Genomic DNA, 26,208 nt, shown 5'->3' on the forward strand with positions numbered 1-26,208 from the left:
TGAGGGGAGTGTCCTGCTCAAAAGTGTAATTTCCTTAACTTTAACTGCGTGGAACAAAATGGCTATTTCAAAATTTTGATTGGATGTGTTTGGGGAAATGGTGGGAATGGAAGGGGTGTTAGTTGCCTTCCAATTACTTTCGACTTTAAAAAAGGACACAAGCCATTTCAATTTCTAATCGAATGAGCCCTTTTGAAGTTTCTACGACAACGCTTTGCATAAAAACTTTATATGCCCCCAGGGCATAACTTACAATCCTTGTCCTGAGGGCTGTGAGAGGGTTGTCATCCTCAAAGACCTAATTTCCAGAACTTTAACTACTTTGAATAAAATGGCCATCTCAAAATTTTGATTGGATGTGTTTGGGGAAAATGCGGGCGTGAGATGGGGGCTACTTGTCCTCCAATCACTTTCGACTATTAAAAAGGGCACTAGCCCTTTGAATTTCCAATCGAATGAGCCTTTTTGAAGTTTCTATGACAACGCCTTCAATAAAAACCTTATATTCCCCCAGGGCACAGATTACAACTCTTTCCCCGAGGGCTGTGGGGGATTGCCCTCCTCAAAAACATATTTTCTATCTGGAAATCAACTACGCTGAAAAAAAGGGCTATCTCAAAATTTTGATTGGATGTGTTTGGGGGAATGATGGGCCTGGGGGGGGCTTGTTACCCTCCAATCACTTTCAACTTTTAAAAAGGGCACTAGCAGTTTGAATTTCCAATTGAATGAGTCTTTCTTGAAGTTTCTACGACAACGCCTTCTATAAAAACCTTATATTCCCCCAGGGCGTAACTTAAAACCCTTGCCCCGAGGGTTCTAGGGAAGTATCCTTCTCAAAAACATATTTTCTATCTGGAAATCAACTACGCTGAACAAAATGGCTATCTCACAATTTAGACTGGATGTGTTTGGGGGAATGATGGGCGTGGAGAGGGGGCTAGTTGCCCTCCAATCACTTTTGACTATTAAAAAGGGTACTAGCCCTTTGAATTTCCAATTGTATGAGCCTGTTTTGAAGTTTCTACGACAACGCCTTCTAATAAAACCTTATATGCCCCCAGGGCATAACTTAAAACCCTTGCCCTGAGAGTTTTGGAGGAGTGTCTTCCTCAAAAATATATTTTATAACTGGCAATCGACTACGCTGAACAAAAGGGCTATCTCAAAATTTTGGTGGGATGGGTTTGGGGGAATGATGGGCCTGGGGGGGGGCTATTTGCCCTCCAATCACTTTCGACTATTAAAAAAGGCACTAGCCACTCCAATTTCCAATCGAATGAGCGCTTTTCGAAGTATCTACGACAATTCCTTCGATACGATGTACCCGGGTATGGAAAAAAAACACATTGTGCCCACATCGTTCTTTACTTCGGCAGCACTAGCTTGCTGCCTATAAAATTGTCAAGCCTTCCAATCTTTTTCGACTATTGAAAAGGGCACTAAGCCTTTCGATTTCCAATCGAATGAGTCCTTTTTGAGTTTCTACGACGACACTTCCTATAAACAAATTATTTACCCCCAGGGCATAAATTACAACTGTTACCCTACGGGCTGTGAGGGTGGTTGTCATCCTCTAAGACCTAATTCCCCGAACTTTCAACTACGTTAAACAAAATGGCTATCTCAAAATTTTGATTGGATGTGTTTGGGGGAATGATGGGCGTGGGGGGGGGCTAGTTGCCCTCCAATCACTTTTGACTATTAAAAAGGGCACAAGCCCTTTCAATTTCCAATCAAATGGGCGCTTTTGAAGTTTCTACGACAACACTTTCAATAAAAAACCTTATATGCCCCCAAGGCATAACTTACAACCCTCGCCCTGCGGGCGGGGGGGGGGGGGAGGTTGTCACCCTCAAAGACTGAATTTCCAGAACTTTCTACTGCGTCGAACAAAATGGCTTTCTGAAAATTTTGATTGGATGTGTTTGGAGGAATGGTGGGCTTGATAGAGGGGTTAGTTACCGTCCAATCATTTTCAATTATTAAAAAAGGACATTAGCCCTCTAAATTTTCATTTGAATGAGCCCCTTTTAAAGTTTTTACGACAACTATCATTAAGAACGTTATTTGCCCCCAGGGTATAACTTACAACCTTTGCCCTGGGGACTCTAGGGGGTTTGTCATCCTTAAATACATAATTTCCAGAACTTTCAATTACGTTGAACAAAATTGCTATCTCTAAACTTTGATTGAATGTGTTGGGGGAAATGTAGGGCGTAAGAGGGGGGTTAATTACTCACCACTCACTTTCGACTATTAAAAAGGGCAATATCAATTTCCAATCAAATGAGCCCCTTCTGAAATTTCTACAACAACTTTCTATATTAACCTTATATGCCCCCAGGGCATAACTTACAACCCTTGCACTGGAAGCTCCGATGGAGTTATCATCCTAAAAGACCTAATTTTCAGAACTTTCGACTACGTTGAACAAAATAGATATATCAAAATTTTGATTGGATGTGTTTGGGGAAATGGTGGGCGTGAAAGGGGAGTTAGCTGCCCTTCAATCACTTTCGACTATTAAAAGGGCAACAGCCCTTTCAATTTTCAATTGAATGAGCCCTTTTGGATGTTTTTACAACATCGCTTTCAATAAAAACCTTACATGCTCCCAGGGCATAACTTAAAACCCTTGCCCTGAGGGTTGTGGGGGGATGGGTTGTCGTCCTTAAAGACCTAATTTCCAAAACTTTCAACTGTGTTGAATAGAATGGCTATCTCAAAATTTTTATTGGATGTGTTTGGGGAAAAGGTGGGCGTGAGAGAGGGGTTAGTTGCCCTCAATTCACTTTTGACTATTAAAAAGGGCACTAGTCCTATGTTTTTCCAATCGAATGACCCCTTTTTCAAGTTTCTACGACAAACATTTCAATAAAAACCTTATATGCCCCCAGGGTATAATTTATAACCCTTGCCCTGAAGACTGTGGGGGGAGTGACCTGCTCAAAGGTATAATTTCCTGAACTGTAAACTGCGTTGAACAAAATGGCTATCTAAAAGTTTTAATTGGATATGTTTGGGGAAATGTTGGGCGAAGAAGGTGTGTTAGTTGCCTTCCAATTACTTTTTACTATTAAATAGGGCACTAGCTATTTCAATTTCCAATTGAATGAGCCCTTTTTGAAGTTTCTACGACGACGCGTTCAGTAAAAACCTTATATACCCCCAGGGCGTAACTGACAACCCTTGCCCTGAGGGCTGTGGGGGAATGTCCTCCTCAAAAATATAATTTCCATCTGGAAATCCACAACACTGAACAAAATGACTATCTAAAAATTTTGATTGGATGTGTTAGGGGATAAAGGTGGGTGAGAGAGGGGAGCTAGTTACCCTCAAATCCCTTTCTACTATTAAAAAGGGCACTAGACATTTGAATTTCCAATTGAATTAGCCATTTTTCAAGTTTCTACGACAAAGATTTCAATAAAAATTTATATGCCCCCAGGGTATAGCTTATAACCGTTGCCCTGAAGGCTGTGACGGGAGTGTCCTGCTCAAAGGTATAATTTCCTGAACTTTAACTGCGTGGAACAAAATAGCTATTTCAAAATTTTGATTGGATGTGTTTGGGGAAATGGTGGGAATGGAAGGGGTGTTAGTTGCCTTCCAATTACTTTCGACTTTAAAAAAGGACACAATCCATCTCAATTTATAATCCAATGAACCCTTTTTGAAGTTTCTACGACAACGCTTTGTATAAAAACTGTATATGCCCCCAGGGCATAACTTACAATCCTTGTCCTGAGGGCTGTGAGGGGGTTGTCATCCTCAAAGACCTAATTTCCAGAACTTTAAACTACGTTGAACAAAATGGCTATCTCAAAATTTTGATTGGATGTGTTTGGGGAAAAGGTGGGCGTGAGAGGGGGGTTAGTTACCGTCTAATCACTTCCAACTATTAAAAAGGGCACTAGCCCTTTGAATTTCCAATCGAATGAGCCTTTTTGAAGTTTCTATGACAACGCCTTCAATAAAAACCTTATATTCCCCCAGGGCACAGCTTACAACTCTTTCCCCGAGGGCTGTGGGGGATTGCCCTCCTCAAAAACATATTTTCTATCTGGAAATCAACTACGCTGAAAAAAATGGCTATCTCAAAATTTTGATTGGATGTGTTTGGGGGAATCATGGGCGGCGGGGGACTTGTTACCCTCCAATCACTTTCGACTATTAAAAAGGGCACTAGCAGTTTGAATTTTCAATCGAATGAGCCTTTCTTGAAGTTTCTACGACAACGCCTTCTATAAAAACCTTATATACCCCCAGGGCATAACTTAAAACCCGTGCCCCGAGGGTTGTAGTGAAGTATCCTTCTCAAAATCATATTTTCTATCTGGAAATCAACTACGCTGAACAAAATGGCTATCTCACAATTTAGACTGGATGTGTTTGGGGGAATGATGGGCGTGGAGAGGGGGCTAGTTGCCCTCCAATCATTTTTTACTATTAAAACAGGCACTAGCCCTTGGAATTTCCAATCGAATGAGCCTTTTTTGAAGTTTTTACGACAACGCTTTCTATAAAAACCTTATATGCCCCCAGGACATAACTTAAAACCCTTGCCCCGAGGGATGTGGGGAAGTGTCTACCTCAAAAAGATATTTTCTATCCGGAAATCAACTACGCTGAACAAAATGGCTATATCAAAATTTTTAATATATGTGTTTGGGGGAATGATGGGCATGGGGGGGGGGCTAGTTATTTGTGAAAGTATTGAGGTAGAAGTATTTTTGATAGAAAAAATTGGCCGTTTCTTGTAAAACCAGTTTTCTGTCTTTTGGTAATAAAAAAAAAAATAATGACACCATGCAATGGTGTCCATTGCATTCCATTTTAATCCATTTAATTACCCTTAAATGAATTTTCCGTACATTTTGATAAAAGGTACCTATGCGAAAATATAGACATTTTCTTTAAGGTACATGGTAAACTTATTGTATCATTCTAAAGAGCAGGGGAAATGATACATTTTGGATAACTTTTGTTTTAACACAGCTCCTTACTTTCATATAATATTTTTTTTTTATTCTTCTCAAAGGACTCTTCTCAAAGGGTTAATGTGACTTGGTGTGATGTAATCAGACCAGATATTATCAAATGACCTGAGACATGCATTGCATTGAATTCTTTAGAGTAGATAGGGGTGCGTGTAGACGATAATTCTTACTTCTGTAGCTGAAAATTTGTTGATTCAATTTTTTGATCCTTTTTTTATTTTTAATATCTTACTTATCGCTCCGAACAGTTTTCATATTCTCATTGATAAATCATCATCCTGTACTGTATAATCACATGTTGCCTCTCTGAAGGAACAAAATTTGAGCTCTTAAAACAGACGACCAGTACCGCCTCGGTGCCTTCAAAACAAAATCACTGATATATTGGTGATATCACTCATGATGGAATCTCTAACACCGACCTTCTCCAAAGTCCTAAGGTGAAACATACCATGCTCGGTAGAAGAAAACTGTAGCAATCTAGACGCCCACTGCCTTGTCTCCTACAAAATTTGTAGGCCAAAACTACAAAAAAATATTTTCAATTTATTAATTAATTAATGATTTATGTTTTAATATGTTTTAAATTATTTAATAACTATTAATTATTTTAATTATTATTGTTTAATTATTCTTTTTTAGATATATTTTATTAATTTATTGATTTTTTCATTTACTAAATTCACCCTCTACTTTGTTTCAATAAGAATAAAATTGCAAAATGATTATAACTGGTAGATTATTTATTTGAAATTTTGCGACCCTAAAATATGTGTGCACGGGGCAAGTGCCCCTCCCCCCGGGGGAAGAGACAGGGATATTTCTATCTACAACACACCAAACGTATTAAAAGCACTCGTTTCCCGAATATAGCTCTGATTGCCTTGTAGGGCATGAACGCGGCGCTCGCTCTAGAAGCCCCTCCCCAAAAGAGACGAGAATTCAATTTCTCGTCAATCAACATGCCGCACCTTTTCTGCCTGATATATAGAAGTTCATTAAGGAGTTAGATAAAGACTGGTGAAAGATAACGACCGTACAGGACGGATAAGACTTAACTCTACTAAGTCAATCGAAAGTAAATGCTCATAATATTTCCTAAACAATATTACTTGAGTTGAAACCAATTATATTGCTCAATTAAACACTGAATAATTCTGTTATTCTAAAAATGTCATTGAAAACGTGTTCAGTTTTTTAGTTTCATCTTTCTCGATATTTCATTGCACTTTGTTTGATTTCCAAAATCAGATGTCACCATTGAGCAAAGCTTGCCCCGTTTGCACTCAGTATCACAGCCGCGTTCCATTTTCGGGTCTCCTTGTTTCACGTAATTCCTGGAATAGGATTAGATAAATTAAATAGTTAATAATAATTAATCACTAAACATGACGGTTAGGTCTGCATGACGGTTAGGTGTTAGTTTTCAAAATAGCGCATTTTCTTTTCAGAAATAACACTCCGAGAGCTGTAAGGTTGTCTGACTGTCCTTGGAAAATGCTTTGACCCCTTCCTGTAAAAAAAATCTCAAGACCCTTGTCTAATCAGTTATGTATGTCACTTCAAATATTTTAGTTTCAGGTAGCAACCAATGTTAAGACTCAAAGTTCCCTTGAAAAATATCTCAGTTCCCCTGAAAATATTAAGACTCATTTTTCCCTGGAAAAATATCTCAAGACAGTGTATATTATGCTCCGATTAAAGATTATAAATGTGTTGCTCCTTCTCTAATCAGTTAAGTATGTCACTGCAAATATTTTAGTTTCCGGTAGTAACCAATGTTAAGACTCAAAGTTCCCTTGAAAAATTTCTCAGTTCCCTGGAAAATATTAAGACTCAAAGTTCCTTGGAAAAATATCTCAAGACGGTGTAAATTATCCTCCAATTAAAGATTATAAATGTGTTGTTCATTGCCTAGTCAGTTAGAGTGTATCACTGAAAATATTTCAGTTTCAGCTAGTAACCAATGGTAAGGCTCAAAGTTCCCTTGGAAGATGTCTCAGTTCCCTGGAAAATATTAAGACTCAAAGTTTCCTGGAAAAATATCTCAAGACGATGTACGTTATGCTCCGATTAAAGATTATAAATGTGTTGCTCCTTGTCTCATCAGTTAGAGTGTGTCACTACAAACATTTTAGTTTCAGGTAGTAACCAATGTTAAGACTCAAAGTTTCCTTGAAAAATATCTCAGTTCCCCTGAAAATATTAAGAGTCAAAGTTCCCTAGAAAAATATCTCAGGACGATGTACATTATGCTCCGATTAAAGATTATAAATTTGTTGCTCCTTGTTTAATCAGTTAGAGTGTGTCACTGCAAACATTTTAGTTTTAGGTAGTAACCAACGTTAAGACTCAAAGATTCTTGGAAAAATATCTTAAGACAGTGTACATTATCCTCCAATTAAAGATTATTAATGTATTGCTCATTGTCTAGTCAGTTAAGTAAGTCAGTGCAAATATTTTAATTTCAGCTAGTAACCAATGTTAAGACTCAAAGTTGCCTTGAAAAATATCTCAGTTCCCTGGAAAATAAAAAGACTCAAAGTTTCCTGGAAAAATATCTCAAGACGATGTACGTTATGCTCCGATTAAAGATTATAAATGTGTTGCTCCTTGTCTAATCAGTTAGAGTGTGTCACTGCAAATATTTCAGTTTCAGGTAGTAACCAATGTTAAGACTCAAAGTTGCCTTGAAAAATATCTCAGTTCCCTGGAAAATAAAAAGACTCAAAGTTTCCTGGAAAAATATCTCAAGACGATGTACGTTATGCTCCGATTAAAGATTATAAATGTGTTGCTCCTTGTCTGGTCAGTTAGAGTGTGTCATTGCAAACATTTCAGTTTCAGGTAGTAACCAATGTTAAGACTCAAAGTTTCCTGGAAAAATATCTCAAGACGATGTACGTTATGCTCCGATTAAAGATTATAAATGTGTTGCTCCTTGTCTAATCAGTTAGAGTGTGTCACTGCAAATATTTCAGTTTCAGGTAGTAACCAATGTTAAGACTCAAAGTTGCCTTGAAAAATATCTCAGTTCCCTGGAAAATAAAAAGACTCAAAGTTTCCTGGAAAAATATCTCAAGACGATGTACGTTATGCTCCGATTAAAGATTATAAATGTGTTGCTCCTTGTCTGGTCAGTTAGAGTGTGTCATTGCAAAAATTTCAGTTTCGGGTAGTAACCAATGTTAAGACTCAAAGTTTCCTGGAAAAATATCTCAAGACGGTGTACGTTATGCTCCGATTAAAGATTTAAATGTGTTGCTCCTTGTCTAGTCAGTTAGAGTTTGTCACTGAAAATATTTCAGTTTCGGCTAGTAACCAATGTTAAGACTCAAAGTTCTTGAAAAATATCTCAAGACGGTGGACATTATGCTCCGATTAAGATTATAAATGTGTTGCTCCTTGTCTAATCAGTTAGAGTGTGTCACTGCAAATATTTTAGTTTCAGGTAGTAACCAATGTTAAGCTTCAAAGTTCCCTGGAAAAATATCTCAAGACGGTGGATATTATGCTCCGATTAAAGATTATAAATGTGTTGCTCCTTGTCTAGTCAGTGAGAGTGTGTCACTGTAAATATTTTAGTTTCAGGAAAAAACAATGTTAAGACTCTCCCCTGGATAATTCCGGGTCTTTATTAGAAGGGAAATTGATATTTCTACTCTCCTATTAAAGTCAGAGGCAATCGTATAGCATTGCCTATAGCTAAGACTCATAAGGGTTTAAAAATATTTTTATTTGATCATTTATTTTTTCCCACACACTTTTCATGTGGAAGGGGAGGGGAGATCGAATAAACTTTGGAGGAGGCTCAGTCAATTGGAAATCAAAAGTTCCAGCGTCATTTTTTAAGATTTAGCCTGGTTTTCAACCAAATACCACCGAATGTGTTGTTACTGACTATGGTGTCTTTAAGAAATTTTTATTCTAGTTTAACGGCCCTTGTGTTTCAGCAGTCCTTTTGAAGCAGTCTTCAGATAAATGCAGAATTAGTTCTAAGGGAGAGACGAAGGGAGGTTGGAGGTGGAAATTGATATATAATCCTCAGGGGGGGACTCCGGAAGAGGCAGAGTCATCTGAATCAGAATCTGAGTCTGAAGGAAGGGAGCTCGATTTGCCAGTAGTTTTGGGTTAAGACGGTCTTAATGACTGAAAGTGACTGCATGAACATACATTATTATGATCCAGTGCTTAGTTAATCAAAGTGATCGAAGTGTTACAAACCCCTTTTTTACTTGTAGTCGGTGCTGTTGTAAATAAAAGAAAAATAATATGTATATGATATGAGAAATGTGGTTGAATGTGGCAATTTAAAAATGCAAGGCTGTTAGGGTAACTTTTCCTAGGTTTAAATATAGGAATAATTGCTACTTTTTTTTTCTTTTTTTTTGCAAAATGGATTATATTTAATCTATGCGTAAAATAAAATAATTATGCGTAACAATTGCAAAATAAAATGTCTTTCAAACACAATAATTCTCAATACAGAAATTCTGGGAACAAATTCTGAAAACCCTATTCACTAATGAAAGTACGACTAATGTACTGGCTGGCAAATCCGGCTTAAGATCTTTCATTTGAGGGAGAAAGAGAAAGAGAGAGAGAGAGAGAAAGAAAGAAAGGCAGAGGGAGAGAGCCACACGAAACTCACATATATGTGCGTTAAGTACATTTTTCTTTTTTTTTAACTGAAAAAAAAAATCTGGCTTATCAAAACTTCTACTACTAACCTCTCCTTGCAGTACCAAGCTGCTCAGGGCCAGAAAAGCTGCAGGTGCTCCGTTTCAACCCAAATATATTCAATTCTGAATTTGTAACTCCCTCGTATAAAGTTACTACCTTTTTCTTTTTATCTCTGTGTGTGACCTCCTGGCCACTTTCAAAAGACATCATGCTGTCTGTTTGGTCGCAGCTAAAATTGGCAGAAAGTTCAATTTGGTGTTAACAATGTTGTGTTATTTTATTATCCTTAAACTATTAAGACATTATGCTCCGGTTTTTCTTTGGTTTTTTGGTTCTTTTCACATTGACTTTCTGCGTTTGTTTTTTTTTTTTTTCTTTTTTTTCTTTTTTTTCCTTCGGTACTTTCCTTGGATATATTATTTCGTTTCGCGCTGAAGAAGAGAGGCGTTTGTCCTCTCAAAATATTCATTTCGTTGTGTTTTTTCAGTACTTTTATTTGGCCTATAAAAAAAAACCATTTTTGCTCGTTTTTGGAAAAATAGCCTGAGTTCCCTGGAAAAATATCGGAAGACGGTGGACATTATGCTCCGATTAAAGATTATAAATGTGTTGCTCCTTGTCTAATCAGTTAGAGTGTGTCACTGAAAATATTTTAGTTTCAGGTAGTATCCAATGTTACGACTCAATGTTCCCTGGAAAAATATCTGAAGACGGTGGACATTATGCACCGATTAAAGATTATAAATGTGCTGCTCCTTGTCTAGTCAGTTAGAGTGTGTCACTGCAAATATTTTAGTTTCAGGTAGTAACCAATGTTAAGTCTCAAAAATCCCTGGAAAAATATCTGAAGACGGTGGACATTATGCTCCGATTAAAGATTATAAATGTGTAGTAGTAACCAATATTAAGACTTGATGTTCCCTGAAAAAATATTTCAGTTTCCTGGAAAATATTAAGATTCGAAGTTCCCTGGATTTAGATATCGTTCGATATCTATTATTATTCATCAAGTCTTATACAGTGTATGTTTATTCAAAAGTTGCTAAGTTTTATGACAGTTCCTTCAGATTAAGGTTTTTCTTCCTGTGTAAGTTTTATTTTACTTATTTTTTGTCATTGGGTTCAAGATAATTTTTCAATATAGGACAAAATTTTGCTATCATTTGGAAACTGAGATCCTGTTTTAACAGTCAATGGAATGACGTTTTTGAAAATTGCTTTACGCTTTTTTAAACTAAAGAAGACATTGAAGAGTGGTTCAAAATTGTTGTCAAAGGTTTAGATCATTCTCTAGGAAAAAGTTTAAACAACATCATGCTGCTGGCTCGATGAATTGATAAATCTGAAACAAGTCAATTCTAGGATGTATCTTTTGATACATGCAACAGATATTTGCTTGTCACTAAAGTACAAGTTTCAGAAGGAACATAAACAGTAATTTGGGGGAAAGGGACCCAATTACCTCCAAGTAAAAAAGCTAACGGCACAATCCAAATGCTGAAAACACTGAAAAAATTTCGAGCTCCTAAGGACAAGCTGAAACTAATATTTTACACTTCCATCCGCCCCTTAGTTGAATATACTTGTCCGGTTTGGCACTTTGCCTTTACCCAGGATGAAACTGATAAAATAGAACGAGTCCAGAATAGATCACTACAAATCATTTATGGCGGTTCCCCTCCACCTTACTTTTTTTACCTCAAATAATTTAAACTTCGATCCCTATTTTCCCGCCGAGAAAAAGTATGCAAAGGATTTGGCTCCTCCCTCCTTCAACATCCCATCTACCGATCATTCCTTCCCCCACCTTTTGTCCCTGTAAGATCTCGTCCCCCTAGGGAAATAGCTGAGAAGGTTCCGAAACTAACCCCAGTCCACTGTAACACCATGCGCTACAGTAAAAGCTTTGTGACAAGCTTTGTGAAATATTTCAATGATCTCTAATGCTTCTATTCTTTAGTATTTTATCCTGACGAAGTTTTATCAGACAATTTTATTCTCAATCTTAAGTGTTTTTGTCCTTTAGTTTATTTATCCTGACGAAGTTTTATCAGACAACTTTATTTTGCTAATTATGACTAAGAGACATCATATTTGAGCTTTGCCCAAGAGAGCTATGTCTTGTTTTTGAATGATATGAACTTGAATTTGAAGTCTCTTCTCAATACAAAGAGTATAAATAGGACAAATTAATATAAAACAAAATTATTCTGGGCATGATAATCCTGTTGGGGGGATAGTTGAGAAACAGTGCGATTTTTGTTTCTGTTGTTAAAAAATTAAGCCTAATTTGTTATCAGCAGTATCCCTAAGTTGTAAGAATAGTCACATTAGTTTCGTAGTTATGAAGTCTAAAACATTAAATCTGACTCAGGATTGAAAAAAAAAATTTCCCGAGGGTCTTTCGGAGACTTAAGGTTCAGTGGCATCAATTAACGGAAATGTAGGGTGGATACTAAATGTATTTCTCTAAATCTAGGGGGTTATTTGCTCTTTTTTTCAACAAAGATATCCCAATGAATAAGACAAAAATGTATTTTTCAAAATCGAAGGGTGAAGCGAGTTTTCAAACAAGTTCTTTTTACATATAGGTGGCTATTGTCACCAAAAAGTAAGGTCAGGGCTGTGAAAATGACCAAGTTTGCATTATCAGCTCTGCAGTACTTTACCCAGAATTGAACCATTTCGACATTTGAAAATTTCTCAGTGACCTTTGCGGAAGTACTTCTTGAGCCGAAATTCTTGAGTACTTGTTGAGCCGTGTCATAGCCTCAAAGCTGAATAGCTTTGCATAAAACAATACCAACAGAGTTCCGTCTAGTCGAAATTAAGGGCCAATGGGATATGAGAACAGTAATTTTCAGGACGTACTCTCCTATTTCTGACCTTTATATGAAAGATTTCAAGTCTACTTGAAGAGCGTGGGGTAATTTCTTTAGGCCAAGAGGACAGGCGGGATGGATTTTATCAAGGTCCACTTATAATTATTAGATGTTTTGCAAAAGTCAATGTTAGCTTCCCCGCGAAATTTTACTTCAATGGAATCAGTGTTTCAAACCCTAGATGGCTTTTAGCTTACGGGATTTGTCTAGTTGTCTTGAAAGTCGTTTGAACATGGGTGATACGACTGTAATTATTGTAAAAATAGAATAAGTTATTCAACGTACCTATAATATATTTGAAATAGTTCTTCATCAACAATAAATCGATCCACCAAATCTGACATTTCTTGAGCTGACAAAGAATTTAGACCAAAAGTCTCTCTTCCGTCATAAAGCTTAAACCATTTTGGCTCTGAAGGGCCGATATTAGCCTCCGTCAAATTCATTATCCATGCTTCATGCTCAAGCATTCCCTACAAATTAAAACACTTTAATTTTGATAATGCTTTCATATACTCTCCTTATGTATATGTTATTTGATTATTAGGGTAAAATAAATATTGATTTAGCAGGTACTAAGACAGTTGAAATTTACTGTTAAAGAGGTTCCAACATACTCTAAGGGAAGGAAGGAAGTATATTCTAAGGGAGGACAGCATCTTGGTCTTAAGAGAAACAATTTAAGACAGTTGCGTTTTTATTTTACCTTGAGCACCATTAGTTAAAGAGGAAGCTTCAGAAAATTGTTAGGTAAAATCTGTCTTAGCTCAAAAAAGTTTACTGAGTTCAGCACAAAAAATTACAAAATAATTACAATGAAGACTTTTAAACTTTCAAAATGAAAAAGTCATATACAAAACTATTACCAAGGACAATAGAATCCAGCAATAAGACGCCTGAGGCAAAAATAGCAATATACGGTCGTTCTCTGCCTCACTGCTCAGAGTTTTACTCCTAATCAGTTAAATTAAAGTCAGTGCGACCCATTGAGGGTCGGTCCTTAATGGGTCTAAGGTCGTAGCAGGAACTTGTCAATTTCGGTATCCAAGAAATTTGAAGGTATCTTAAATGGGTATACTGATTCCTATTTTTTGATACAGAGGAAAATCATAAAATAGATTAGATTACATGATAGTACATCTGATGGTTACTGATGAGGTCAACACTTGCGAAAACAGTTTTTTTCTTAGCAAAGCAAGTGTCTTGATTGATCGAAGAAAACAGGGACAAAAATTTCTTTATTCAATACCTTAACCTCTACCTCCCTCCAAGAGCCAGAAATATAAATCTAAGTGAAAAAATCTCTATGTGTCTTGCAAACCATCCCTAGTGGCTCATACCGAGAAAATTGGAGGAAGAATTTTGCATCACCCTTTAGAACTTAATCGTAGAAATCTTTGGAACTGAAGTCCAATATATTGGATTTTTCCAGGGTTCCAGAACTAGCAAGCCGCCATCCCGCATTTAGATGCCTTTGCGTCTCGAAGTTAAACAGCTGCTACATACATACATACATGGGTGTACTCAAAAACCAGTGGCCATATACACAAAAACAAATAGATATAACACAACAAGGAAAGAACAATAACACTCAAGAAATTTAAACTACAGCTTCTTTCCGCGTCATCAGACTATTCTCTATAAAACAACCTAACGCAATAATTAGGTCCCTTGAAGTATTTCCCAAAACACCCTGGAGCAGCGGTACATCCTTATGAAAAAATTTATCCCTAAATTCGCCAAACTTTGGCATCTACTCAGAAAATGGTCCATCTCATCCCCAAACTCCCCACAGAGGGGGCAGGCATGCTTACTTCCCGAGCCATTCTCATCATAAGACTCCCAGTAGCCTATACGCAGCGGTATGCAATTTGCCTCCGCCTGCAACCACTACTTAAGGGTTCTCAACGGTAGCCTCAGCTTCAAATAAAACTCCTCCCCATGCACATCTTTAACCTAGTTATATATATATATATATATATATATATATATATATATATATATATATATATATATATATTTATTTGTGCCCGCTTACAATGGAGAAATGGAGAAAGAAAAAAAAAGCGGTGTACAAAATGAAACAAAAAAAGAAGAAAAACATGTTCAACACTAAAAATTAAATACAGGTATTTCATTCACAGAAACAGTTGAGTCAGCGGTGAGTCGTAAAGTTTACTGAGGGATCGTCTTGAGGCTCTCCGTTCTAGATCGATCACCTTGGTTGATGGATCAAGGATTCCATATATGGATGAGATCTCCGTGTTAGAAAATCTTAGTGGAAGTCCCAGCAAAAATTTTGCAAATCTGTAGTACGTGGTTCGTATTTTTAGACATACCAGATGGCAGGGGAGACGACGGCGTTGAATAGTTTTGACTTAATAAATCGATTAAATGACCACTTGCATTTGACAGCTTTTCCATATGCTGCGTGGATAGATTTACAGACTGACTCAGCCAACAAGCCTCTAGTTGACCTAGGCGTCTGGCCATACGTGATACCAAGGTAATTTAGGGACTGGGACTGCTGGATTCTGATACCGTCAAGGACAAGATTGGAATTGGTCGAGTTGGTGCCGCTAAAAACGATAAATTCGGTTTTCTCTTATGTTGACTCGTAGTCATATTCTTCTGTATAGGGTCACTAAAAGACGAAGATTCTCTTGTAGACCCCCCAGCGTGCTGCTTAGGAGCAACAAGTCATCTGCATAAGAAATGAAACTTAGATCCAAGCCCTCCAAAAAGAAGGTCTCACAAACAAATCTAGTTACAGAGTAAATTGCAGAATTAAAGATGATAGGGCTTAGAGCAGATCCTTGCCGAACTCCTTTGAAGAGCCGAATGGGTTCAGAAAGCTTTTGCTTGCGGTGACCGGCGATTGTCCAAAGCTAGACGAATATGCGTGTGGGAGTACCAGTCATGGAGAACAAAGACAATGCGGGGGTCGACTCCTGAATCTAAGAGGCACCACAGTGCCTGCGATTGGACGACAGAATCGAACGCAGCGGAAATGTCGACACTGCAGGCAAAGAGTGGCTTTTTAACTAAAGATGTAGACCTCATTATTCTTCTTAGTAGCCGATGGGCGTGTCCACAGCGTGTCCACAGTTATAAAAATGCAGGCTACTAGACTTTTCCAGACCCGTTAGCCAAACCTGAATCTCTTGGTCCCGAAGGCGCGATGCACACTTACCGAGGAAATCTTCAGGTTTACCTAGAGGACCCTCTCCTTCATTCAATGCCCATGATAAACCATGATAATCTACATCAATTTTAGACCCCAAAGAGTACCGGCTGGGGTGATAAAGAACCGATTTTTAGGAGAAACGCCTCAGATGAGGCTCTAACTCCTTTCATTTTTTCTATGGTCATTTTCCCATCCCAATCACGAATGTCCTACTTTTCTTTTATTCAAAGTATAAATTTTACATTTACTATTAACTAACAGCAGAGCCTGTTAAGAAGACAAGTATAGGAAAATTACTGTAGCGTAAACTAAGAAGTTGTTCCCCCTCCCCAACCCCCCGTGAAAAAATTCTACAAACTTTACCGCTTGTAATAAATAATATTAAGAAATTACTGGAAGAGAAAACTATCCCCCCTCCCTACCAAAATAAGCTTTTCTTAAACTTTTCAAATCGATGTCTCAGCCTTGAGACTTCACAAGATAGATTTACCAAACTAGGAATCGAATGAAAACTATGACTATGTTTGATGACTATGAAAACTCTGATTATTGATGACCATGACTATGGCTATAGTTTCATAATGAAAACTATAAGTTTTAATGAAAACTATGAATGCCTAAGTAGAAGCACTCACTGTGCGGATGGGCTTCAGGTACCCATTGTGTAACGTCTCAGTATTGTTTTCAGAGCGGAAAATTAGCGATTGGCCAATTTTTTAAAGAGAAACTTACGTGCAAAAGAAAACTTACATTAGCAGGACTATGTAGATAGGTTAACTATAGAGGAGACATATGAAAAATATTGCGCCCATTTTCTGGCGTAAATAATCGGTAAAACCTAATTTTCTTCAGAATGTTTTGTCCTCATTAATATTTTCTTGGCCCTGTCTAAAAGCCGAGTGGGAAATATCTGTTGGTAGTTTTCTATATCTGGGTGTAGGATAAAAATATTTGCCCTCTTTTGTGCCACAATTGACATATATTAAGCTGTTCTTGGCCCAAGAGCTCACGGCTGATATTCTTAAACTCGTCAAGGACAATATATTTTTAATACATTTTCTAGCCTCCTAACATCATCCCTTCACCTTTTCCTCCCCCAAGGATGTGTGGTCTCTTTAGCTCAGCAAAAGGACTTACGGCTGGAAGGTGCTTGGAAGTTTCAAGTCTTATCGAAAAAAATAAAATGCTTTTGAACTCTTTTGACCGATACCCAAAACAAAAATGTAAAGTACATTAGTGTCCACTTGGCTCACGAATAAAATTCCATGTTCCACTCCAGTCAGGTTTTAATTCCAATCGGTTCAAAAAAGAGAGAATGTTGGTCCTTTTTTGGGAGAATCAGCTATTTTGTAAATTAGGGCCTCTCCTGGGCTCAAAAAATTTCATATATAAGTTTCGAAGCAATAAGAATTTGTTCGACCTTTTCTTAGAGGGGTCTCGTGCTCCAAATTACTTTTTTTTTTAGATAAGGGCACTCTTGGTCCAGGAGCGAATGCAAGTTCCTAACCGTTGGAAAAAAAAGATTTGACTCTTTTTAGGCCTTGTTTTTAGGAAGAAAAATAGGTACCTATTTTTTCTAGTGCTTGAGTGTCCCGCTAGCTAAGGGCATAAGGGTATAAGCTTTAAACTGATCTGAAAAAGGTTTTTGGTCTTTTTTGGGGTCATTCTGGTTGATACCATGATACATTATTATTTTGACTAGGTTTCTCTTAGGCCAGAGACCTGCAGCTGCAAGTGTTAAATTGATCAGGGCCAACTTTCATCCCATTTTGGAGCTCCCTAAAACCTCCTTCCTCTCCGAACAAAACTGTGTGCTGTAGCCCAGGGAATTATTCTATAAAATTTCAAGCTAATCAGAAAAATGGTTCTCCATCCCATTATAGGCCCGTAATTTTGAGGGGCTCCGTGACCCCCCAAACAAAAGTTTTTATGTAGATTGGGGTTGATTTGACCAGAAGATTATGGGTATAAGTTTCAAACTGTTTAAAGATAAGTAGTTTTGTGTCCTTTTTCTTTGGTTATCCCTTTCCCCCCTCTTTTTTCTTACGCATTGGGGTCTTTTGATCCATGTAAGTTTTGACTCGACCAAAAAAAGGTGTTGGCTTTTTTGGACCCCATTTTTTGTCAGACCGTACACGCGTTTCATTTCTTTACATTAGGTTCCCCTTGGCCAAAGGACTTACGGCTGGAAGTTTCAAACTTACCAGGGACAGAAAGTTTCTGGTCCACATCCAGGCCTCCTAACACCCTTCTCCCTCCCCAAAAATGTTTGATCCCCTTAAACCAGACAGACATTCTTGAAAGTTGCAAGTCAATCGAAAAAAAAGCTTCGCGGAAGCAATTTGCAAGCCCACATTTGGGGGTCGTGCAATAAATAAAAAAAAGTATTTTTTACCCATTTTCGGGCCTATTTTTCTAGAACCCAATTTCCTATTCAGTTTTTCCTTTGCATTGAGAATTCATGGCCGAATAAATTTAGGATTCAAGTTTCAAGCACATCGAAAAAAATATCTTAGACTTTTTTTGCCCCATTCTTGGGAGGCCTCTGCTTCAAGACTAAATTTTTATGTTTTGTAAAATGGTCCTGCTGAGTTTTAAGGTGCTTTCAGTTTTAAGCTACAAGCTGCTCACAAAAATCAGTTTATTATGCTCATTATTAGACATGTATTATGGGTGGAATAAGTATTTTGCCCCTGCTATTTCTGGGTGCCCTTAGCCCAAGAACTTGAGAATATAGCTTTTGCTCCGATTAGAAAAAAATTTTTGAATTTTTTTCCGAGTCATTTTTTTTTGGGGGGGGGGCATCCCTTCGAGGGTTTTCTTCAAAGATATTCAATAGTCAAGAGTATAAAGCTGAAAAATTCGGAGGATGTTGAAAGATGTTGAATTTAATCAAAATACAAATTTGTGTATCCAGGTTATCAAAAGAGCGCATGTTCAATATCTCAGGATCGGCGAATTGTATGTAGTTGAAACTTTCTGCGGATATTGAACTAGATCAAAAGATACAATGTACATCCAGCTTGTTAAAAAGGTGTGTGCGATATCCCAAGAACAGTTCAGGGTATTAATTCAAACCTTCAGACAATTTTAATGGGATCTTGAACTCAATCAAAAGACACAATGTCTGTCCTGGTTTTCCAAAAAGCGTTTTTGACCAAATCATAATTTGAACTTTACTGAAAACAACTCTTATCATGAACTGTTTGTTTATATTTATCCATCATACTCAAGATTACTCAACAAAACAAATAAATGTGGATTGACAATCTAATGCATACATACTGATATTCATTCCTAGTCTAAATAAAGTCTAAATAATATTGAATTTATTAAAGCCGAAGAAGAGAAAATATTTGAAATGTAATTTGTTCCTGAGATGTGTTATATACGCTCTTTTGACAACCTAGATGCTCATGTTGTATTTTGATTTCGTTGAAACAAACAATCCGTCTTTTTGACAACATAGATGCACGCACTGCCCTTTGATATTGTTTAGCAGCCCTCTCAAAGTTTCCTGAAAGTTTCAGCTTAATACCCAAAGCAGTTTTTCTTTTGATTTAGTTATAACCCCCCCCCCCGCCCAACCTTCTCAGAAAATTTAAATTTAGTACCATTAGCTGTTCCTGAGGTATTTAAGATGCTCCCTTTTAACAACCTGGATGCAATTAGTGTATTTTAACTTAGTTCTACACCTTCGTCAACATTCCCACAAATTTTTAACTTAATAATCTATGCCATTTCTGAGATATCAGAGATTTGCCCAATTAAAAAACATGATTCACATTTTTTATCTTGATTTAGTTTAAAATACCTCTCAACATACCCTAAAATTTTCATCTCATTACCCTTTGCCATTCCCGAGACAGTAGATAAACTCTTTTGACGACCTGAATGCACATAGTGTCTTTTGACTTACTCAACATGCCCCTAAACTGAAAGTTTCTCCTTATAACCCTAAGCCATTTCTGATTCCATTTCTAAGCCATTTGCTAAAACACCCTTTTCACACCTTTGGTCTTTTTATTTAGTTCGTTTCCCCTCTCATCACTTCCTTATACTTTTACTTTATTGCCCATCCAGAGATGTTACGGATGTGCCCTTTTGAGAACCGGGATGAACATAGCGTTTTTGATTTAATTGAACACCCCTTAGATATATCCGGAAGGTCTACCCCCACCCCCACCCCCCCCCCCAAAAAAAAATACCCACTGAATTTTTTAACACCAAGGATCAAAGATGCCCCCCCCCCTTTGCGATGATGAAACCTTTGTCTTAAAATAGACAACTTACATATTTACAGCTCTTGGCTATTGACTATTGTATGCTACACTTCAATGATACATTACTCTTTGAACAACTTACAAAAGTGGAGCCCTCCCTTTCACCATCCAAAATGTATATTTTATAGCCTGGATTAATATCGGAAAAAGTCGTTAGACTTGGTCCAATCCAAGCAACGTTCATGGCCCGAGATTGGTCATCACTGTCGTAAAAGATCTTAAACTCATCGTTGTGGGTGTGACCATAAAACTGACCAGCGAGAGTTCCCTCAAACCTACAAAAAAAAGAGGAAGAAATTGTCTGATTATTAACATTCATCCAAAATCTAAGAATTAAGAAAAACGGATTTCTCGTGTAAATCACAGGCAGCGCAATAGCGCTGCCTAACCAAAGAACGATGTTGGCACAATGTATTATTATTTTTTTTTTGTGGTCTTAGACCAGGGCACTTATTGAAGGAGCTGTCCTAGAAATTTCAAAAAGGGCTGATTCGATTGAAAATTGGAGTGGCTAGTGCCCTTTTTAATAGTCGGAAGTGATTGGAGGGCAACTACCCCCCACCCCCCCCCCCCACCCATCATTCCCCCAAACACATCCAATCAAAATTTTGAGATAGACATTTCGTTCATCGTAGCTGATTTCGAGATAGAAAATATGTTTTTGAGGAGGACAATCCCCCACAACCCTCAGGGTAAGGGTTTTAAGTTATACCCTGGGGGCATATAAGAACGATGTTGGCACAATTTATGATTTATTATTTTTTCCCTTTAGAGCAGGGCACTTCGTATCAAAGAAGTTGTCGTAGAAACTTCAAAAAGGGTTCATTCAATTGGAAATTGGAGTGGCATGTGCTCTTTTTAAGAGTCTAAAGTGATTGGAAGGCAACTATCCCCCTCCCACACCCACCATTTCGTGAAAAACATCCAATCAACATTTTGAGATAGCCATTTTGTTCAGCATAGTTGATTTTGAGATTAGGAATTATGATTTTGAGGAGGACACTCCCTCACAGCCTTCAGGGCAAGGGTTTTAAGTTATGCCCTGTGAGCAATAAGGTTTTTATAGAAGGTGTTGTCGTAGAAACTTCAAAAAAGGCTCATTCGATTGGAAATTCAAAGGGCTAATGCCCTTTTTAATAGTCAAAAGTGATTGGAGGGCAACTAACCCATCTGTCACGCCCACCTTTTCCCCAAAACCCATCCAATAAAAATTTTGAGACAGCCATTTTATTCAACGTAGGTTTAAGTTTTGGAAATTAGGTCTTTGAAGATGACACCCTCCCCCCCCCCCCCGGAGCCCTCTGGGCAAGGGTTGTTTGTTATGCTCTGGAGTATATAAGGTTTTTATCGAACGCGTTGTCGTAGAAACTTTAAAAAGGGCTCATTCGATTGGAAATTGTAATGGCTATTGCCATTTTTAATAGTCGAAATTGATTGGATGGCAACTAATACCCATTCCACTCCCACCATTTCCCCAAACACATCCAATCAAAATTTTGAGATAGCCTTTTTGTTCCAAGCAGTTTAAAGTTCAGGAAATTATATCTTTGAGCAGGAAACTCTCCCAAAAGTCTTCAGGGTAAGGGTTATAAGTTATGCCCTGGGGGCATATACGGTTTTTATTGAAATCTTTGTCGTAGAAACTTGAAAAATGCTTCAATCGATTGTAAATTCGAAGGGCTAGTGCCCTTTTTAATAGTCGAAACTGATTTGAGGGCAACTAACCCCCCTCTCTCGCCCATCTTTTCCCAAAACACATCCAATCAAAATTTTGAGATAACCATTTTGTTCAACGTAGTTGAAAGTTTTGGAGATTAGTTCTTTGAGGATGACAACCCCGCCCCCCCCCCACGGACCTCAGGGCAAGGTTTGTAAGTTATAACCCTGGGGGCATGTAAGGTTTTTATTGAAAGCGTTGTCGTAGAAACTTCAAAAGGGCTCAATCAATTGGAAATTGAAAGGGCTTGTGCCATTTTTAATAATTGAAAGTGCTTGGAGAGCGACTATTGCTCCTCTCACGCCCGCCATTTTTCCAGACACATCCAATCAAAATTTTGAGATATCTATTTTTTCAACGTAGTTGAGAGTTCTTGAAATTAGGTCTTTTAGGATGATAAACCCCTCAGAGGCCTCAGTGCAAAGGTTGTAAGTTATTCCCTGGGGGCATATAAGGTTTATACAGAAAGTTGTTGTAGAGACTTCAAAAAGGTCTCATTTGATTGGAAATTGAAATCGCCCTTTTTAATAGTCGAAAGTAAGTGGAAGGCTTGACATTTTTAGTAAATATAAATGTGGGTATAATATATTGTTTTTTGTTGCTGTTGTTGGTTAGACCAGGGCACTTCGTATCGAAGGAGTTGTCGTAGGAACTTCGAAAAAGACTCATTCGATTGAAAATAGAGACTACTACTACTACGACTAACAACGCACCGCAGAACCAAGCTACCTGAGGCCAACACAGCTAAGCACGCTCCTCCTCCATCCCAATCTGTTCAAAGCCTCCCTTTTTAAACCCTCCCACGAAGTTCCCATTTCATTGAAATCTTTCTTTATGACGTCCTCCCACCCCAGATGGGGCCGACCTGCTTTCCGTTTATCCCTAGATGGCTGGCCAAAAAGAACAATCTTCGGCAATCTGTCATCCTTCATCCGAACAACCTGCCCTAGCCACCTCAACCTTTCTTTCATTATAGCCATAGAGAGCGGTATTGAACCTTATTTTTCGTATAGCCTATTGTTTGAAATACGGTCAGTCAGACGGATACCCAGAACAATCCTTAAGCAATTTCTATGGAAAACATCTAGCAAATCTTCTTCCGCTTTTCGGAGCGCCCATGCTTCAGAGCCATATTTAACCACTGTCATCACTGTAGCTTCTAATATTCTAATCTTGGATTGCAGACTTATATTCCTATTCTTCCAAACTTTTTTTTAAATGTGTCAAAACACCCTGAGCCTTGGCTATTTTATATTTCACATCTTCACTGCTCCCACCATCTTTACTAATAATACTACCAAGATAAGCTGCCCACCTGATCAATCTTTTCATTACCCAACGTCACCTTTTCATCTTCACTTATTCCTAGCTTTAGTGACTTAGTCTTCCGAACATCTTCCTTAGTCTTCCAAGTCCAGGAGACTTTTTCCTCTCCATTTGATTCCGTGGTCTCCCATTTCCTTTTCTGTGCTCCTTAAAACAAAATCCATCAAAATAATCCATACAAAGAGAGATAGAACACAACCCTGCTTAACTCCTGATTTAATACAAAACAAGCTGCTAACCTCATTTCCTACCTTAACTGCAGCCGTGTTATTGTCGTACATAGCACTAATCACTTTAATGCATTTGTCTGGTATACCATACCAGGATAAAACCTTTGCTATAGCTCTTCTATCAACAGAATCGAACACTTGCTCATAATCTATAAAACTTAGGACCAAAAGAGTTTGAAAACTCAGGTACTTCTCAACTATTAGCCTAACAGTGAAAATTTGGTCGACACATCCTCCACCTTTTCTAAAACCGCACTGTTCTTCTCTTAAAATTTTGTCTACGGAATCTCTCAGTCTAAAAAGTATCATTATACTAAGTAATTTACTACCTACAGAGACCAGACTAATGCCTCGGTAACTACCACACTTACTTTTATCACCTTTCTTATAAAGTGGCTTAATTAAGGCTTTCCTAAGATCGTTAGGTACTTCCCTTTTTTCAAAAATCACATTCATAAATTTCAATAACTTAATTCTAACCTCAGAGCCACCCTATTCAAGAAACTCATTTATCACACTATCAGCACCTGGACCCTTACTATTATTTAATCCTTTTAGTACTGTTGCTAATTCCTCCTCACAAAACAAATCTTCCTTCACATCCAAGTACCACAAACTTTTTCATTTTCCTCTATATTTTTTCCTGCAACTCTATCTCGGTTAAACAAATTCTCAAAATGTTCAGCCCATCTCTCTTTAGTTTTTTCCTTATCGCTAATTGCGACTCCATTCCTATCTTTAACTGGGCATAGTCCGGATTGACTACTCCCTCTCAATTTGTTAACGTGCCAGTATAATATTTTACTATTATGCCGTCTAGCTGCATCTTCCAGATCCTCGCCAATTTTATCCATGGCCTCCACTTCACACCTCCTTCGTTCACATTTTAATGCTTTCTCCACTTTCTTTACATTTCTTTTGGTTTCATACGATCTATCACTCAGATAATTCTTGTACAAGTCCTTTCTCCTTTCTATTAAACATAAAGCTTTTTCGCTAATATTCTTAGCTGCAGTTCTAGCTATCTTTCCTAATACACCTTCAGTAACTTCACAAATTATTTTTATAAAATTATTCCAACCATCTTCTACATTATCAAATTTTAAACTCTCAAGTTTAGTATTCAACTGTTCCTGGAAAGTTTCTCTCAAATTTGCATCCTGGAGTCTACCAACATCATAACTTCTGGGGAGGTATTTACCCTTTTGATATTTCAGCTTTAAATTAACCCTTGACACTACTAGATGGTGATCTTTACTTTTAACATCAATAAAAGCACTCCTACAAACCCTAATATCTTGTATTGATCGTGGCAGTCTTTGGTTTACAATAACATAATCAATAATACTTGCAGGCTTACCATCATGTAAATACATGTTAACTTATGGGTCATTTTATGACAGAAGACTGTATTAGTTATTATTAAACTATTATACCTACAAAATAGCAAAAGTCTGTAGACATTACTGTTTTCTTTTCCTACACCAAATTTAACTAGGCTGGGATACCATCTATCCCTATTTCTACCAACCTGGGTGTTAAAATCTCCCAATAATAACATCATATTTCTGCCTGGGACCCTGTCTATTTGCTCCTGTAACTGTAAGTAAAATTCATCGGAGTCACTAGTATCTCCGTCAGTCGGTTCTACAGGGGCATATACTACTATAACTGATACCCTGAACTTTTTAGTCATAAAATGAGTCATTCGTATTCTATTATCAATATCTTCCCACCCTAAAAAAGACTTAGGAGCATCCTTATTCATCATGAGCCCTACTCCCTGTCTGTGTACCCCATCCTTCCTGCCTGAGTAAACAAATTCTGTCACCTAATTTAACCTATTTTCATACTTCCTAGCCCTGGGATATGATTTTCTGAAATTCCTAATAAATCGAGTCCGAATCGTCTGAATTCATCAGTCAAAATGTTGATACGATAGTCATTTTTTAATGTCGTAACATTCCAAGTTCCAATTTTCATGGTCTTTAAATCTTTGAAATTATTTTCACCTCAGGAAAAGTAATGATCCCGGATACCAGTGCAGGACGGGGATCACATATCTTCTCAAGTCTACACCGAAGTACTTAAGCCGGCTTAGAACCGGACAGCAAAAAGTCTCTGAGACCTCCAGTATGAATGGAGGCCTTGTGCAATCCTGGGCCCCTTTTGGTCACAACATGGGTTTCAACACTTAGCGATGTTCTTCTAGCAACGAAAGTCGAAATCCTGCACAGACAGTCTCAAGCCTATTACCTCCGACTCATTATATATTCATGCCTACAAATATTAGGCTACTACGGGGAGGCAACCCATAATAGATAAATTAGCTAGGAAGAGGTTTTTTAGCCCAAAGACGCCCATCAAAACATACCAAGCCCAGAAAAATTGTCCATTAGTCAGAATCCCGTGCGAATGCTGTGTCGTTTACTAGGCTATAATTTCCTCGAGGGGCGCCACTCCTCAAGTGGGAATAGGCATTATATAAAGCATAAAATGCTCATGTAACATAATCATTTTATTTCGTATTATATCACAACGTTTGTTCAATATTTACACAGTAGAGTTGACCGCAAGGTCCCCAGTCTTGCAGGTACCCCGAAAAGGTCGAGGCAGCCCTTTTCAGAGGCCGTTGTCCATAGATCTGGATCTTACGCCCTGTCACAGTGGTCCTCCTATAGAGGATCCTCCCGTGATGGTGTTCTGCATTACCATGCAATTTAACCCATTACTGGGAGAAGGTTTGCAACTCATGGGACTTGTGGACAAACCAGTGGGCCCTTTTGATTGCACATTTGAGGGGCCTTCTTCCTCCTCCGCCTGTATTTATGACCCCGGGTGAGGGTGCCCCAGTTTCTATTATGGACCCTCAGGGACAAGGTTCCCCCTTGGTCCGC

At 37.9% G+C, this 26,208-nt stretch overlaps 1 protein-coding gene across 1 annotated transcript in view; it reads right to left on the reverse strand.

Annotated features, from left to right (window-relative positions):
• Positions 1-6,121: 6,121 nt before the first annotated feature.
• Positions 6,122-26,208, reverse strand: part of LOC148945586 (sphingomyelin phosphodiesterase-like) — a 40,883-nt gene continuing 20,796 nt past the window's right edge. Inside the window, exons 3-5 of the mRNA XM_089099093.1 lie at positions 20,121-20,313; positions 12,854-13,041; positions 6,122-6,340 (exon numbers count right to left, since the gene is read on the reverse strand). Coding sequence (XP_088955219.1) covers positions 6,193-6,340; positions 12,854-13,041; positions 20,121-20,313 — 529 coding nt within the window. The 3' untranslated portion in view covers positions 6,122-6,192. The remainder of the gene's footprint in view (positions 6,341-12,853; positions 13,042-20,120; positions 20,314-26,208) is intronic.

This window comes from Artemia sp. Qi Xiang Cuo, chromosome 13 (assembly GCF_049724085.1).
Source record: "Artemia sp. Qi Xiang Cuo chromosome 13, ASM4972408v1, whole genome shotgun sequence".
Taxonomy (NCBI): domain Eukaryota; kingdom Metazoa; phylum Arthropoda; class Branchiopoda; order Anostraca; family Artemiidae; genus Artemia; species Artemia sp. Qi Xiang Cuo.